This window comes from Bos grunniens, chromosome 27, assembly GCF_055505025.1.
Source record: "Bos grunniens cultivar Pamir isolate PY7600 chromosome 27, Bosgru_T2T1.0, whole genome shotgun sequence".
Lineage (NCBI taxonomy): Eukaryota > Metazoa > Chordata > Mammalia > Artiodactyla > Bovidae > Bos > Bos grunniens.
In genome coordinates, this window is record NC_141191.1 from 3,662,004 (window position 1) to 3,679,776 (window position 17,773).

The 17,773-nt window shown below is 41.4% G+C and overlaps 1 protein-coding gene across 1 annotated transcript in view; it reads right to left on the reverse strand.

Moving 5' to 3' along the window:
• Positions 1–17,773, reverse strand: part of CSMD1 (CUB and Sushi multiple domains 1) — a 2,074,203-nt gene that overhangs the window by 337,274 nt on the left and 1,719,156 nt on the right. The window contains exons 23-24 of the mRNA XM_086379826.1: positions 11,194–11,363; positions 4,085–4,241 (exon numbers count right to left, since the gene is read on the reverse strand). Coding sequence (XP_086235952.1) covers positions 4,085–4,241; positions 11,194–11,363 — 327 coding nt within the window. The remainder of the gene's footprint in view (positions 1–4,084; positions 4,242–11,193; positions 11,364–17,773) is intronic.

Consider the following 17,773-nt stretch of genomic DNA (forward strand, 5'->3'; position numbering starts at 1 on the left):
AATTATTTCCAAACCACCTTTTAGAGATGAAGAGTTGATGAGGGTGTTCAATCATATTGAACGAGCTTGGAATTTCTTAATTCAGTTCAGTTCAGTCGCTCAGTCGTGTCCAACTCTTTGCAACCCCATGAATTGCAGCACGCAAGGCCTCCCTGTCATTCACCAACTCCCAGAGTTCATTCAGACTCACGTCCATCAAGTCAGTGATGCCATCCAGCCATCTCATCCTCTGTCGTCCCCTTCTCCTCCTGCCCCCAATCTCTCCCAACATCAGAGTCTTTTCCAATGAGTCAACTCTTCGCATGAGGTGGCCAAAGTACTGGAGTTTCAACTTCATCATCAGTCCTTCCAATAACACCCAGGACTTATCTTAATTACTGAGTATTTAAACCTAAGAATTTAAAGAGAAATTAATAATATTTTGATTATAATCATCAGCACCATCCATTCTATATTATAAATATCTTTTTTTTCTATCTGGCAGTGCGTTCTAGCTCCAGGAAAATCTTGGGAACAAGACTTGTACCCAGGGAGCATCTGTGTTATTGAAGGTGAGGGCAAAGAGGGAAGACAGGCAGGAAAGAGAGCTACTCCCATCGAGTTGATTCAACTAAGAGCTAAATTCATGCAGTCACCAGTATTTCTTTCTTACTCTTTTAGAAAGTTTGTGCTGCTGTGTTAAAAAAAAATAAAGTTCACATAATTGGAAAGTGCCCATGAATAGATCCATGGCTTCAAATTTTCTCAAAGTTACTCAGAAATGGGAGGACAAGCAAAAGTTCTAACAGACTGGACAGTGACATGGAGAACCAGGGACAAACATCACATGCTGGCTGGAGGGACTGAGAAGAACACATTGACGCCACTCTTCTTGACAAGGGAATGTGAGCATGACACACAGATGAAGCTTACAGCCTCTAATGTCACTCCAGTCTCAGGCTTTTAGGGTATATGGGCTTTCTTCAGTGCCACTTGGAAAATAAAGGGGAAGTCAGGATTCTGGAAACAGTTCAGTAGCCCCCATTTCAGTGATAAAGAAATAAAGTGATCCAGAGTGATGGTATGGGGAGGGGGGAGGGAGGAGGGTTCAGGATGGGGAACACGTGCATACCTGTGGCGGATTCATGTTGATATATGGCAAAACCAATACAATATTGTAAAGTTAAAAATAAAATAATTAAAAAAAAGAATTTCCAGAAAAAATAAAAATAAATAAATTAAAAAAAAATAACATGACTATAAACTCCAGCAGGTGTGAATTTGCTTCCTGATGTCTTTTGCATGACCATGAGACTATATGAAATGAATGCTCATGAATTTAAAATTACTATTCTCGTACATGCACCCCAGTGTTCACTCTAGCACTGTTCACGATAGCTGAGGCATGGAGGCAGCCTAAATGTTCATCAACAGAAAAACGGATAATGAAGACGTGGTATGTATATACCACAACATTCAGTGGAATTTTACTCAGCCATTAAAAAGAATAAAATGATGCCATTTGCAGCGCCGTGGATGGACCTGGAGATTGTCATACTGGGCGAAGTAAGTCAGAGAAGCAGAAATGCCATGTCATTCCTTATATGTGACATCTAAAAAGAAGTGATACAAACGAACTTACAAAACAAAAAGAGACTCACAGACTGAGAGAACAAACTTATGGTTGCAGGGGGGAAGAATAAGGGGAAGGGATGGTTAGGGAGATTGGGATGGACATGTACAGACTACTATGTTTAAAATGAATAAGCAACAAGGACCTACTGTATAGCACAGAGAACTCTGCTCAATGCTATGTGACAGCCTGGATGGGAGGGGAGTTTGACAGAGAATGGACATATGTATATGTGTGCCTGAGTCCCTTCTCTGTTTACCTGAAACTATCACAGCATTGTTAATCAGCTATGCTCTAATATACAATAAAAAGTTTTTTTTTTTTTTTTAAGAAATTCTCTCCTTTGAAATTGTTAGAGGGAAAATAGAATGGGGTAACTAGGGTAGAGAAATAATGTGGTATAACACATCAAACATGATACATTTCTACGAGGCTTAGTAACCTCCACGCCAGGATGGCACCAAGAATTCAGTAGTGAAGATGCACAGAAGAGAGAGGACCAAGGTTTTCAGCTCTTCGCTGACAAGGCATTGTAAGAAGCACGATTTGTCAGAGAAGCTAACACAATACAAGAGGTGGAGGAAATCCAGGTGTCCTGGGGCTTGCCCTGACTCCAGTAAACTCAGAAAGTTACCTGGAGAGTATTCACACCACTCTCCTTCTCAAGTACCCATGTTCCTCTAAACTGTAAGACCAGTGTAAGAGCTGGGAAGCGAGTATTGACACATACAAGCAATAAGTTACGTTTGATGAGCGTTTGATGAAAAACCCGCAGCAGGAATAAAAAGAGATCAGGCTGGTTTACATTTTATCTGCAAGCAGAGCAAACTGGCTTGATAAGAACTCTTTGAAACTTTTTTGAGAGTGAAATTCTGAAAAGTAGAATTCTAGTAAACAAAAATTATAATCATACATTCATTTTGTAATATAATTGCTAGCAATTTATTTGCATATAATATAACTAATATGGTTTCACTTCATGGAGTCTTTTAAATGGTTATTTTTATGAAAGTGAAACATTTGCTTTCTCATCATGTCCGTGAGACTGTAATTCTGTTTTTCCCAAAAGGCTTGTAATTCTTCAAATGCAATTTCACCTACCAAGGGGGATTTGAGGCAATTAATCTTCCTTTAAGGCATCTGGGTTAGCTTTGTGTCTGGGATAGTTATTATCTTTTTCAGGCCTTCATTTGCTTATCTGTCAAATAAAGGAATCAGTCTTGATAATCATTAACATACTTTCATGCTCAAAATCCAAAAATTTTAATTTCCTATGTCATAGTATTTGGTATCACAAAGATTTTTAATCATCAAATCAGTGAAGAATTGGGCTGTCTTGTAGATTTTAAGCATTTTAGTTAATTTATTACTCAATTTTAATTAGTTACCCATACCAAATAGCTACTTTTTAAACTTTATTTTTCTTTAAAAAAAAAAGGCATTTCCATATTAACTTATATTAATTATATTAATAAGGGACACAAGAACACTGCTTAAAACTGTGAGCTACATAGACTTAGAGAACAATCTTATGGTTGCCAGGGGTGAAGGCTGGAGGGAAGGGATAGTTAGGGAGTTTGGGATGGACATGTACACAGTGCTATGTTCAAAATGGATAACCAACAGGGACCTATTGTATAGCATGGGGAACTCTGCTCAATGCTATGTGGCAGCCTGGATGGGAGGGGAGTGTTGGGGAGAATGGACACACACACACACACATGGGTGAATCTTTTTGCTGTTCACCTGAAACAATCACAGCATTGCTAATTGCTTTATACTTTTTTTTAAAAAAAGTTAAAACAAACAAACAAACAAACAACTGTGAGCTCCAGATCCAATCTTGGTTCTACTGGCTCATTACCTGATAACTTGGACACATGCTGCAATTACTTGTGTTTAGTTTTCTCATAGGAAATTAGTTGTGAGAAGAAAGTGCTTACAACAGAGTTGAGATACACACAACCATATGTGTGTACCTGTGTATTTATATGTATAAATTATTTATTATATTTTGCACACATGTAATCTATCTTACAGAATGTATGGAATGTAATAGATATAACAGAAAAGTATCAATGTGTCGTAGGCATTCAAAGACAGTTACTATCAATTGTATCATCCATTCAAAATCTTTCATACATATGTCTATGAATTTTTGTCAGGTGCATTAAATCACAATCACTTTGACCCTAATATCTCTTCAATGTCATAACATTTTCTTTTCACGTACAGCCACGTTAAGAGAGTATGAATATGCCTAAATAAATATGCTTCAAACTCCTGCTTCTGGTAATGTGTCTAAATTTACTGTCTGTTCAACAATTCACAGAATTAAACAGCGATCCAAAAACACAAGAGGGGGCCCAGGAAAAAAAAATCGATATTTAAAAGGTATCATATTAGTGAAGTAACAGCTGTATCCCAAGAAAATAAAAGTAACGTGAAAGGGTTAACCTGCTCGGCACTTACTGGTGTAGGTGAGCTGAAAGCCCTGGTCCGTGTCGGATCCATTGGAGTTGAACTCCAGCCACAGGTGGTTGGAGGTGCTGTTCAGGACGAGCCCCACCAGCTCGTTCCTAGTGAAGGCGCCCAGGGGCCGCGACAAGCTGTCCTTTCCATCGTAGACCTGAGGAGAACCACAGCACGAGCACCCTGGTCACTGAGCTCTGTTCATATGCCAGCAATTTTAACAAGAGATCCAAACTTTCAAACACACGATTTTACACAATTCTTTAGAAAGCTACACAGTTTATAGAAAGCCGAGTAGACACGGCCAGACCATCCTTTTTTCTCTAACTTTTACCTTTACATTAAAAACAAAAGATTCCACTTGTGCCCAGGTCATTTATCTGCATCATGCTGGGTTCTCTCTGCTCATGTAAAATGGAATCACTAGGCGTCTGCATTTCCCGGTTCCAGAGGCTACCACATTCCCTCCCTCCCGATCCGTGTGCAGAGTTTGAAAGCACGTGTTGCGGTTCACTGTGGACATCCCCTCTCCCATCGGAACGTGTCACAGGGTGTGGTGCCAAAGCTTTGTCCCACTTTCTCATCCCTGTGCCTGCGGTGACTTCAGCTTTGAATTTGCCCTAACAGAGGAATTGGTGTCTGGTCTTGCTCTGAAGCACTTCGAGATTGACTCTTGTCTTTCTAGGAGGTTGTACAGCCTGAGTGGACACTCTGGGTGTCTGGAAGGCAAGAGGACTGGGCTCGGTTTTGAGTAGACATCATGGGTGAGGGAAAGGAAAGTGTGAAAGTGTAAGTCATTCAGTTGTATCTGACTCTTTGCGACTCCATGACCTGTACACCACTAGGCTCCTCGGTCCATGGGATTCTCCAGGCAAGAATACTGGAGTGGGGAGCCATTTCCTCCTCCAGGGGATCCTACTGACTCACAGATTGAGCCTGGGTCTCCTGCACTGCAGGAGGGTTCTTTACCACATAAGCCACCAGGGAAGCCCCAAGGGAGATGAAGTGGTGCCTTCTCAGGTCCACACTAGGAGTACAGGGGTGCCAGCCACATTGCCCCAGCAGGGACTGTGTCAAACAATCTTAGGGCATGGACAGAACCTTCCTAATGCCGGAAAAAATGTGTTCACGTTCTAGTGGAATTCAGCACTGAGCCCTCACACCATCAGTAAGTGGTCAACACTGGAACGCTTAGTGGGAGAGGCTCGGCCACTTGCCTTGGAACATTGTGAGTGTTCATAGCGAGGGACCATGTATGGATGAGGGCTTTTTAGAAGAAAGAATGCAAATGTATCACATCATACTGGAGAACATCCAGCTTTTCTCGATGAAAAAATCCTAACTAATTAAAACATCACAGTGCTTGGTAGCCCCCCAGAGCGGTCTAGTTCCCTCACAGAGATTAACTCTTCCTTTTCCTCTCCCATCACTCTTCTGATGTGCATGGAAACCACGAATGCTGCTTGACAGTCTGACATACAGGTTCACACACTCCTAAATGGAGAGGACACATTTGGAATAACTAATTTTATGGTTCACGATTGGATTGCATTTTAATTCAATACACTCATGCTCGAGTTAGGAGAATCAAATACCCTTTACTAGCGTCAAGCTAGTACTGGACAAATCATTGTTTGGCTTAATGTACATGCTTTAATTTCTGACACCCAGATTACAAAGACTTTTAAATCCAGAGCATTCTGGCTGAAAAATAAAGTGTCCAGGCCTCTCCAGCAAGGTCTTATGTTACCTCACATGCCATGTAATTCTCTGTGATTCACAAGAATCTGTAGAGAGGAGGCAGCATTAAAGCAGATAAACACATGCCTAGGTTTAGTCCTCAAAGCTCTGAAGCACCATTTGCTGGTCGCCTCCACTGATCCTGGCTTGTCTGAGTGCTTCTCTGAGATTTAATAGCTCACATAGACAGCAAATAGTGCCCAGGACCCTCTCATCTACAACCACAAAAACTGACCCACTGCCATGCTGAACTACAAGCTTCTGCAGAAGAGTAATTCTGTCTTATCTGTCTACATCACCAGCAATTAGCACTGGGCTTGACAGTGAAAATCTCTGAATGAAGAAGTAACTGACGAGTGTGGATATTATGTTGTCAGTTCTCTCAAGTTGAAAATCTGGATTCATGCTTCACATGTATCACAAGCAACAACCCAGATAGTGTTGGAAGGCAAAGGCATTGACTTTTAATTCCAATGAAATTAGTGACGAGCAATTTTAACTCCAGATAACACCTCGTAGTGTATTTCCTCATCTATAAGCAGCTAGAATCAAAGTGTCCCTTTTGGTCATTAGGAAAAGGCTCCTTGGGTCTCACATTAGTGCAGGACTGTAACTAGTTGCACTACAAAATCTCCTCAGAGCTTGGCACCTAATCAGCGCCATATGCTCTGTGTGGAACAGCCAAGGGAGCAGATGAGTACAGGTTAGAAAACATCGCAAGGGATCCTGGAATGACAATGCCGAGACCAGCCCTAGGCCTGTAGGCGCTACCCCGCAGAGCTCTTTCCAAAACTAACCTCTCTCTCCACTACGTATTTTACCATGGCATTCTCCTTAGAACTATTAATATACCTCTCTTTCATGATTCTTCCATTCAAAACAAGGAAACATCATGTTTATATGTGTGGGAGGGTGTATACATAGGAAATGTGGCCTTTGTATGGTATAAATCATACTATTTATATGGGGGCAATGTAAACAGCATTTAAGATCAAAAATTAAGATAATCTCTATACCTATATCCCCTTTTTTGGATTTCCTTCCCATTTAGGTTACCAAAGAGCATAGCATTACCTAAGTTATACAGGAGGTTCTCATTACTTATCTATTTTAAGTATAGTATCAATAATGGATATATGTATACATATAACTGATTCACACTGCTGGACAGTAGAAACTAACACAACTATATGCCAATAAAATTAATTAAAATTAAGATAATCCCACATGAAACTTTTTAACACTTTGATCTTTATTAGCATGGTCAATAAAATATATGCTTGCAAAATATCTCGGTACTTCAGACAACTGACAGTTTTTCTGGGATTCAATTTGGTAAGCAAGATTTTCAGAGAAGACAATGGCACCCCAGTCCAGTACTCTTGCCTGGAGAATCCCGTGGTTGGAGGAGCCTGGTAGGCTGTAGTCGATGGGGTTGTTAAGAGTCGGACATGACTGAGCGACTTCACTTTCACTTTTCACTTTCATGCATTGGAGAAGGAAATGGCAACCCACTCCAGTGTTCTTGCCTGGAGAATCCCAGGGACAGAGGAGTCTAGTGGGCTGCCGTCTATGGGGTCACACAGAGTCAGACATGACTGAAGCGACTTAGCAGCAGCAGCAAGCAAGATTTTGTTCTGATTTTTTATTATAATCAACAAGTTTAAACACAATCACAAATGCACATGATCTGCTTTCTTCCATTCCAATAATACTCATCAGTGTATATTTAATGCAGTGTCTCTAATCAGTCACCTACACCAAAGTATTATTAATTGTTCTTAAAAGTGTACCTTAAAGGCTGTATGTTACATTATGCTCAGTTGCTAAGTTATGTCCAACTCTTTGTGACCCAATGTACTGCAGCATGTCAGGCCTCCCTGTCCTTCACTATCTCATGGAGTTTGCTCAAATTCATGCCCATTGAGCTGGTGATGCTATCTAACAATCTCATCCTCTGCTACCCACTTCTTCCTTTGCCTTTAATCTTTTCCAATATCAGGGTCTTTTCCAATGAGTTGGCCTTCACATAAGGTACTGAAACTTCAAAGTACTGGAACTTCAGCTTCAGCATCAATCCTTCAAATGAATATTCAGGATTGGTTTCTTTAGGACTGAGTGGTGTGATCTCCTTGCTGTCCAAGGGACTCTCAAGAATCTTCTCCAGCACCACAATTAGAAAGCATCAATTCTTTGGTGCTCAGCCTTCTTTATAGTCCAACTCTCACATCCATACATGACTACTGGAAAAACCATACCTTTGACTATATGGACCTTTGTTGGCAAAGTGAGGTCTCTGCTTTTGAATATGCTGTCTAGGTTTGTCATAGTTCCCCTTCCAAGGAGTAAGCATCTTTTAATTTTATGGCTGCAGTCAATGTCTGCAGTGATTTTGGAGCCCACGAAAATAATATCTGTCACTGTTGCCACTTTTTCCCTTCTATTTGCCATGAAGTGATAGGAATGGATGCCATGATCTTTGTTTTTTAAATGTTGAGTTTTAAGCCAGCTTTTTCACTCTCCTCTTTCCCTTTCAGCAAGTGGCTCTTCAGTTCCTCTTCACTTTCTGTCATTAGAGTGGTATCATCTGCATATCTGAGGCTGTTGATATTTCTCTTGGAAATCTTGATTTCAGCTTGTGATTCATCCAGCCCATCATTCTGCATGATGTACTCTACATAGAAGTTAAATAAGCAGGGTGACAGCCTTGTCATACACCTTCCTCAATTTTGAAGCAGTCTGTTTTTCCATGTCTGGTTCTAAATGTTGCTTCTTGACCTACATAAAAGTTTCTCAGGATACAGGTGAGACAGTCAATTCCTAGTCAGGTTGATAAGAAATCTGGGGTCCCTGAGGAGGAGATAGGGGTCTGAAATTCTCAAGGAGGAGGAAAGGACAAATGCCTTTTTTCCCTTTCCATTTCTTAGTCTTAGTCACATAAAATGTGTGTGTGTGTGTGTGCTTTCTTTAAGTGGAGAACTGATGATTACACAACAAACAACTCAGTTCAAACTCTATACTAAGCATTACATAACAACAATGTATCCTGCTTGAGGACAGCTTCTCCTTGAAAACCTTCAGACTAATCCTGTTATCTTAGAATGTATATTATGGGAGTGGCTCTGGTAAGATCTTTATATTATTAATTCTAATTCTGTCATATTTAAATGTAAATTATGGAGTAGGTCTAGTAGGATATTTACAACCTTGAGATATTATTTTGATTTATGGTAATAACCAATTAAAAAAGTATATAATTCCATTGCTTAGACTAGTGAGGGAGCACTCTCTGTCCCCTTCTGATGTCTATGTCAGAAGCTTTCTCTGTTCTTTTACATACTTTAATAAAACTCTGGTACACAAAAGCTCTTGAATGATCAAGCCTGGTCCCTGGTCCTAAAGCTAAATCTTTTTTGGAGATCAGGAATCTGACACCATTCGCTGTAAGGTAAGGTGGTTTGATATTTCCATCTCTTTAAGAACTTTTCACAGTTTGTTGTGCTCCACACAGTCAAAGGCTTTAGTGTAGTCAATGAAGCAGAAGTAGATGTTTTTTGGAATTCCCTTGCTTTTTCTTTGATCCAGTGGATGTCTGCAGTTTGATCTCTGCTTCTTCTGCCTTTTCTGAATCCAGCTTGTACATCTGGAAGCTCTTGATTCACATACTTTGAAGACTAGCTTGAAGGATTTTGAGCATAGCCTTGCTAGCATGTGAAATGAGTGCAGTTGCATGGTAGTTTGAACATTATCTGGTATTACCCTTCTTTGAGATTCAAGTGAAAACTGATGTTTTCCAGTCCTGTGACCACTGCTGTATTTCCCAAATTTGCTGACATCTTGAGTGGGAGGTTAGCAAAGAAAATAGTTTTGTATGATTCGACTTTAACTTTTTCAAGATCAGTGAGGATACTCTAGTTTATACCTGAAAATCACTTCTTAATTACAGTGACTCATACTGCCAACATGAGCTTTTTCGAAAGACCATTGCAATGAAAGAACAGCTAAAATAAAATCTGTCTTTTAAATTATGACCTAGAACCGTAGTCAAGGGTGGACTTGGAGGAAGGGAGCACTTGAGTCTGGAGGCTTCTCTTGACCTGTGCACATGGTGGAAACTGCCAGCAATCCTCTTCATCTACTACGCACACAGAGAGTACCCTTGAGGGGCACTAGAGTCCTCCTGTAGCAGGCTCTTTGCATAGCTTCTCAATGCTCACAGCTTCAAGCAAGCCAAGTTAACTGGCCCTGAGATGGAACATTGTGTGTGTCTGTGTAGAAGAACACGTGAGTGGGCACCCTAGGACTTTAGAAAGGGAATGAGACCGGTCCTTCTTGTAAACCAGCTGCGATGGTGGACAAGGTGCTCAGTCCCCCTGGAACCAGTTGTGGACAGGCTGGATGGTGGCCAGTGTGGTCTTTGTTGCTCAAAACCAGTCTCTTTCCATGAGGCTCGGGGTGCAAGTGCCTACTCAGGCCCTAGACCCAGGGAGGTCCCAGTTTCCTGACATAGTTTCAGGAGATATGGAAAGTATTTCAGAAGGAGTTTGGTGGCATTTGCAGTTGGAGCTGAGATTTTCAGGTCAAGGCAAGACGTGGATCTATTTCCCTGCCCATTTTCCTGAGTCCATCTGGAATGTGAGTGGTGTGCACGTCTGAACCTCCCCACCCCCACCCCAGAGAAGCTCCCTGAGGCTCTGAGGCTAAGAATCACCTACTGCAATGACCCTTGTGGCTGGCCCCATGCCTTGGATACCCCAGAGTTCTGTGAACACAACTCAGCCTTGTGTGTGAGACTGCCTCCTCCTGGCATGGCTTCTCTACACACACCCTGCTTGGTGGTCCCAGGACAGTGGTCAGGTTTGTTTCCACTGTCACATCCAGATCCTTCCAGCTCTGAAGGATGCTCTGTCATGACCACATTTACAAATCAAGAGGGACTGCAGAAAGGGTTGGTCTGAGGATCCTGTGAGTTTTTACTGATACAACTCCTAGTGTGCGCTAGGCACAAGGCTACTAATATGTATCTATAGTATATTATTTTCAAAACATCACAAAAAAGGTAGGCACCATTGCATGTTTTCTATGTATAAGAAAACTAAGACTTAAAAATCTTAAAAAAAATATGCCTAAGATACACAGCGAATGCATTTCAGATCCAGGATTACAGACTGAGATATTTTAAAGTCCAACACACATAATGCTAGAGACCACTATCTCAAACCAGTTGGATAAGCAAATTGGGAAAAATGTGTATATATAAAGATATGTTAATATAGGTATATGTCTATATCTATGATATACCTGGATCAAGATCCTATTTATTCCTTGAGAAGGAAAGATGGAGTTTTATTAAAGAAAATTATTTTTACCTTCAGAATATCTCCTTCAAACAGCTGGAAGCTTTGTGCTCTGAGATGGATCCCCTTGCCAGCTTCTGTTTCAATTTTATAGATACACTCATGGTTATTATCATAGTTTGATGGGAAATTTGGAGACAGCAATGTTCCTTCATTTCCTTTGACACTTGCTCCACATTCAGCTAAAATAAACAGGACATTAAAAAAAGAAAGAAGATTCAAAAGTGGAATTACTGATTTTAATAAATAAAAACTTTAAAATCATGGCAGCCCTCTTCTCTCTCAATGTATGTCTGCTGTTAACATATTGCTTTTATAGACTAACAGCTTCTTTTCACTGTTTTACCAACTGGACAGGAAAGATATCCCCATTCATCCCATTTTCAAGATTTTCTTGTTTCTTTTAGTAGACTGCTTATTCCTCCTATCCTGCAGAGTTCTAGGGTGAAACAGGTAAGTCTGAGCACTCTGACTGACCCCTGGGTGCTCGCCTGTCTGAGCCCCAGCTCTGCCTCGTGAAGTGTCCCTGCTGACCCCTACGAGCTGACTCCACAGTGATGTCCATGTACTTCTCCCCATCGGCATTCCATGGCCTTAGCCTGGATGCATTTAAATGGGATTTTAACCATGGACCAGACCACTGAGTCTCCCACTGCCATGTCACAGTCCTGAGCCTGTCTAACTGTCTTGGGATAGAAGTCCCTTTGATGGCAGAAAATACATTCTTTTCCCCTTTTCCTGATGAAAGGAGAGGGCAGTTCACCTCGAGATCCAAATTTGCATAAAGAACTTAAATCAGAGTAAAAATGAAAACAAATATAGCCCTCAACTTTCTGCCAAAATCACCTAGACTAGTTACCAGAGAAAGTCACCTAGACGCTCAGCACCCATTCCTCACCAAGGAAAGTGAGCGTGTTAGGCTAACCTCTAAAACTCTAAGTGTCCAAAGCAACTATAACAAGATAAAATTGCCCTGAGTTTGCATGTGTGTGTTTGCATATGTGTGTGTGTATGTGTGCATGCTTGTGTGACAAGAATGCTCCATGTGATTCTGCATGAAATAACTTATCAGCCACACTATGTGATAAGCACAGCGATTTTTAACATTCCAACAAAACAAGCCTGAGTGTGAAGAGTAATGGTCAAGTTGGAAACTGAAAATAAGTAAAATGCCTGCACACAATGGGGGCGAGAGGGGGGCAGGGGTCACTTTAAGGGGGGGGCCTCCTGAGGGTCACACAGTCTGGCGCTGTCCTAGGCATGCCTGTCTTCATAATCACAAATCTCTGACTTCCCAGTCTCTCTCTGACAATAACTGAAGTCCTCCTCTGCACCAGGAGTGGGGCTTCCCTGGCCTGATGATGGAAGGAAACAGCTGGAGATTCAGGATCAGCTCCAGATGATTTGTGCCCTTGAATCTCAGAATATCCCCACATACGAGGGCTAGGAAGATAATCAAGGAGAAAACACAGGAGAACTTGGTTCCCCTGCTCTTACCTTTCCTCCAAAAGGGCATAAAGGGGGGTTTTATGGGAAATGGGGGAGAAAACGTTAAGAAAGAAGCACAAGTGGTCTTGTGGGCATGACTGAAGCAGGGTAACATTTGGGAGAACGTAGGAGGTCTGGCTTCAAACACTCCCTGGCCCAGACGGCAGGGAGTGTCTGGGGGTCATGGAACCAGGATCCCTGGAGAGCTTGGAGCACAGAGATTACCAGATAGATGGCTGTTTGGAAAAGGGGACACGCACTAAAAGAAAACAGTGAATCCAGAGATTCTAAAGGAAACAGTCATAGTGTGAAAATGGACATGTTAACAAATTCTAGAATTCCCAGTCTAGAGGAACACACTGGAAGATCAAATAAGTGCTTATGATGCTGGGAAAGACTGAAGGCAGGAGGAGAAAGGTAAGACAAAGGATGATGTGGTTGGATGGCATCACTGACTCAATGGATGTGAGTCTGAGCAAGCTCTGGGATATAGTGAAGGACAGGGAAGTCTGGTATGCTGCAGTCCATAGGAGTTGTAAAGAGTTGGACATGACTCAGCAACTGAAGAACAAAAGGGTTGATAAAAATTGTCTAGGTACAGCAATCTATTCTTCTTTTGGTCTATTAGTCACTTGAACTGAATGCATTTTTATGAGTATTACATCATTAAATAAATAAAACAATTCTAAGAGGTCAGTATCAATGCTAAGTCCATTTTACAGATGAAGAAACTGAGGCAGATTAATTAACCTGCTCCAGATCACATGGGGGCAGGGTGGGTGGTTGACAGAGTTGGGATTTAAATCTCAGGTGGTCTAGTAACAACCACACTATGTTGTCAAAGTACAATATTTATTATCAATTATGCTTACAGATGTTAAGTAACCCACGAGGAACACATACGAATGTATGACTCCAAAAGAGTAGGAACATGAGGCTGTCATGATTGAGCATCTTAACATTCCACAAAATATCCTGCCATGGAACAGGAACGTTTGCACTGGGATCTTGTTTGTGAGGCAGGCTAATGACTTAAGTTTATTTCCAATTGAATGTCCTAGTCACAAAGACAGATGCAACATGATTTTCAAATGAAAGAACTGGAATGTGTAAAGAAGACTGAGTAAGTGATCTAAAGCCCAAGACGGTCCCATAGGAGATAATTGAGTGAAATATGACAAACAGTGAAAAAGCAGGTGCTCAGAAACTTAAAGAATGCAAGTCATCAGAATTTCAGAAATTCTTTGAACTTGATTTCAGACATCCACTGCAAATCTCCATTTCTGGAGCAATTAAATGTGTCAATTTTAAGTTCTTTCCATAATCCATTTAAAATGACTTTAAGATGAAAGAATATAATTTCCCTTAAAATGAATCATTGGCTCTTTTTTTTTTTATAAAGAACCTCCTGAAACTGTAATTAAAATTGAATTGTCATTTAGAGTTTTGTAATGGAACTAAACTTATAAAAGTAAATGAAAAAAATAGAAAGGAGTCAATTGATTTTTCAGTTAATTCTTCTGTACAAAAGCATCAACCTGTGCAGGCTGTCTTTCAGCTCTGGGTGATGTAACAAAAGAGATGAGAGGCTTAAAGGACAACATTAATCAGTATTTCTCACAGCTTTGGAAGCTGAAAGTCTACACCCAGAGCATTACCATATTATCTATAAGTATTAATATTCAATATTAAGAGATACTTTATCAGGGATATTAATTTACTATTTGATAGTAACACAGTAGGTGAAAATATATGCTGAAATGGCAACTCACTCCAGGATCCTTGCCTGGAGAATCCCATGGACAGAGGATCCTGGCGGGCTACAGTCCACAGGTTCTTAAAGAGTCAGATACGATTGAATGACTGACCATGCATGCAATCTGCCTACTTACACTGATCTGGATTCAAATTCTGTTGCTGAAGACTTGCTCCTCTAAACACTGCTGAAACCCACAGTGCCTCTCATCTTACAGGGACACTTCTTCACGTAAGGAGTGCCGGTCAGGGCAGTTCTCAGCCCAGGTTTCCACTCAAAGTTCTGCTTATAACCAGGTGTTTATTAGGGAAAGGTGAAGCAGTGTGCTATAATTCTCTTGGCCTTCCTCCAGGTGTGATCTTCAGAATGGATCTGTAGCTCTTGGCTAGGGATAGGCCATTCTTTTTTCTATGATTTTGAAGGACGAAAGATAGACACAGAGTGCCAATGAATCAAACTGTGAGATCAAGATAGGCACTCTGAGAGAAGTAACAATTGCTTGACAAACATTTACTGCATATGGCCCAGAGCTGGATCTGGGCTAAGGCAGCCCCACTGTAAAGGAAAGGTCAGCCTGGCTGGGGAGACAGAGACAAGAAGACAAGCTTACTGGCTCAGACGGTGATCCCGGAGGGTCCCTCTCCAGCCAGGGAGTAAGCGGGGTGGAGAGAGCTGCATGGGAGGGCATTCAAAATGAGGAGGGGCAGTCTGGCAGAAAAGGTGGTGCATGCTGTGAGTAAGGAGCGGTGAAGAGAGAGGCCTTCAGGTTAGAGAACCAGGCAATTTTGTGTCTTGTGCAGTGCGTCTGTACGTGAGTGTAGGTGTGTGCCCGAGCTCAAGTATATGATTGAGCTGGGTGGGAAGTCAGAGGGTCTCCCAGTGAACAACACTGACCCTCCTGGAGGCTGCCTCACATTCTGTTAACAGACAGGTGGGGGAGGCTCTGAATTCAGACAGATCACTCTGGGGCTGCGGCCCCCCCGGTGGGCAGTCCTGGAGGCAGGAGCGTCTTCAGGGTGTGAAGGTGAAGCCTTCTCTAGGCCAGGTAGAGAGGAGCCCTGGGGGAAGCAGAATCTTGAGAACTACCACTATTCAGATGTGAAGAATGAGGGAAAGGGTGGGGGGGCGGGAATTCCCAAGTGCCAGGTGGGTCACCTGCTGGGTTTTATTGCCTTTGGAAATGTGGTTAGTCAGATGGACTCTATTCTTTGCAGCCAAAGATGGAGAAGTTCTATACAGTCAGCAAAAGCAAGACCCGGAACTGACTGACTGTGGCTCAGATCATGAACTTCTTATTGCTTAAAATTCAGGCTTAAATTGAAGAAAGTAGGGAAAACCACTAGTTCATTCAAGTATGACCTAAATCAAATTCCTTATGATTATACAGTGAAGGTGACAAATAGATTCAAGGAATTAGATATGGTAGACAGAGTGCCTGAAGAACTATGGAAGGAGGTCCGTAACATTATACAGGAGGCAGTGACCAAAACCATCCCAGAAATGTAAGAAGGCAAAATGGTTGTCTGAGGAGACGTTACAAATAGCTGAGAAAACAGAAGATGCAAAAGGCAAAAGAGAAAGATATACCCAACTGAATGCAGACTTTCAAAGAATAGTAAGGAGATATAAGCAAGCCTTTTTAAATGAATAACATGAAGAAGTAGAGGAAAACAACAGAATGGGAAAGACTAGAGATCTGTGCAAGAAAACTGTAGCTATCCAGGCAACATTTCACAAGAAGAAGGGCACAGTAGAGGACAGAAATGGTAGGGACGTAACAGAGGCAGATTAAGAGATTAAACAGAAGAGATTAAGAAGAGGGGGCAGTGAAACACAGAACTATACCAAAAAGGTCTTAATGACCTGGATAACCAAGATGGTGTGGTCACTCACTTAAAATCAGGCATTATGGAATGTGAAGACAATTGAGACTTAGTATGTATTACTACAAACAAAGTTAGTGGAGGTGATGGAATTCCAGCTGAGTTATTTCAAGTCCTAAAAGATGATGCTGTTAAAGTGCTGCACTCAGTAAGTGTACAAATTTGAAAATCTTAGCAGTGGCTGTGGACTGGAAAACATCAGTTTTCAGTCCAATTCCAAAGAAAGGCAGTGCCAGGTAATATTCAAACTACTGTACGATTGTACTCATTTCATATGCTAGCAAGGTAATGCTCAAAATCCTTTAAGATAGGCTTCAACAGTACATGAACTTAGAACTTCCAGATGTACAAACTGGGTTTAGAAAAGGCATACAAACCAGATATCAAATTGCCAACATTTGCTGGATCATAGAAAAAGCAAGGGGATTAAAAAAAAATATCTGCCTCATTGACTATGCTAAAGCCTTTGTGTGGATCACAACAAACTGTGGAAAATTCTTAAAGAGATGGGAATACCAGACCACCTTACCTGCCTCCTGAGAAACCTGTATGCAGGCAGGACAAGAAGCACTAGTTAGAACTGGACATGGAACAACAGACTGGTTCAAAATTGGGAAAGGAGTACAACAAGGCTGTGTATCATCACCCCACTTATTTAACTTATACACAGAGTATATCAAGTGAAATGCTGGGCTAGAAGAAGCACAAGCTGGAATCAAGAAGCTGGGAAAAATATCAAAAACCTCATATATGCAGATAATACCCCTCTAAAGGCAAAATGTGAAGAGGAACTAAAGGGCCTCTTGATGAAGGTGAAAGAGGAGAGTGAAAAAGCTGGCTTAAAACTCAACATTCAAAAAACTAAGATCATGGCATCTGGTCCCATCACTTCATGGCAAATAGATGGGGAAAAGGTAGAAACAGTGACAGACTTTATTTTCTTGGGCTCCAATATCACTGTAAACAATGACTGAAGCCATGAAATTAAAAGATGCTTACTCCTTGGAAGAAAAGCTGTGCCAAAACTAGACAGTGTATTAAAAACCAGAGATGTCACTTTGCTGACAGAAGTTTGCATAGTCCAAGCTATGTTTTTTCCACTAATCATGTATGGATGTGAGAGTTGAACCAGAAAGAAGGGTAAGTGCCAAAGAACTGATGCTTTCAAACTGTGGTGCTGGAGAAGATTCTTGAGAGTCCCTTTGGACAGCAAGATCAGACCAGTCAATCCTAAAGGAAATCAATCCTGAAGGTTCATTGGAAGGAATGATGTTGAAGCTGAAACTCCAGTACTTTGGTCACCTGATGCAAAGAACTGCCTCATTGGAGAAGACCCTGATGCTGGGAAAGATTGAAGGTGGGAGGAGAAGAGGATGAGAGGTTGGATGGCATCACTGACTCAATGGGCATGAGTTTGAGTAAACTCCGGGAGTTGGTGATGGACGGGGAGGTCTGGTGTGCTACA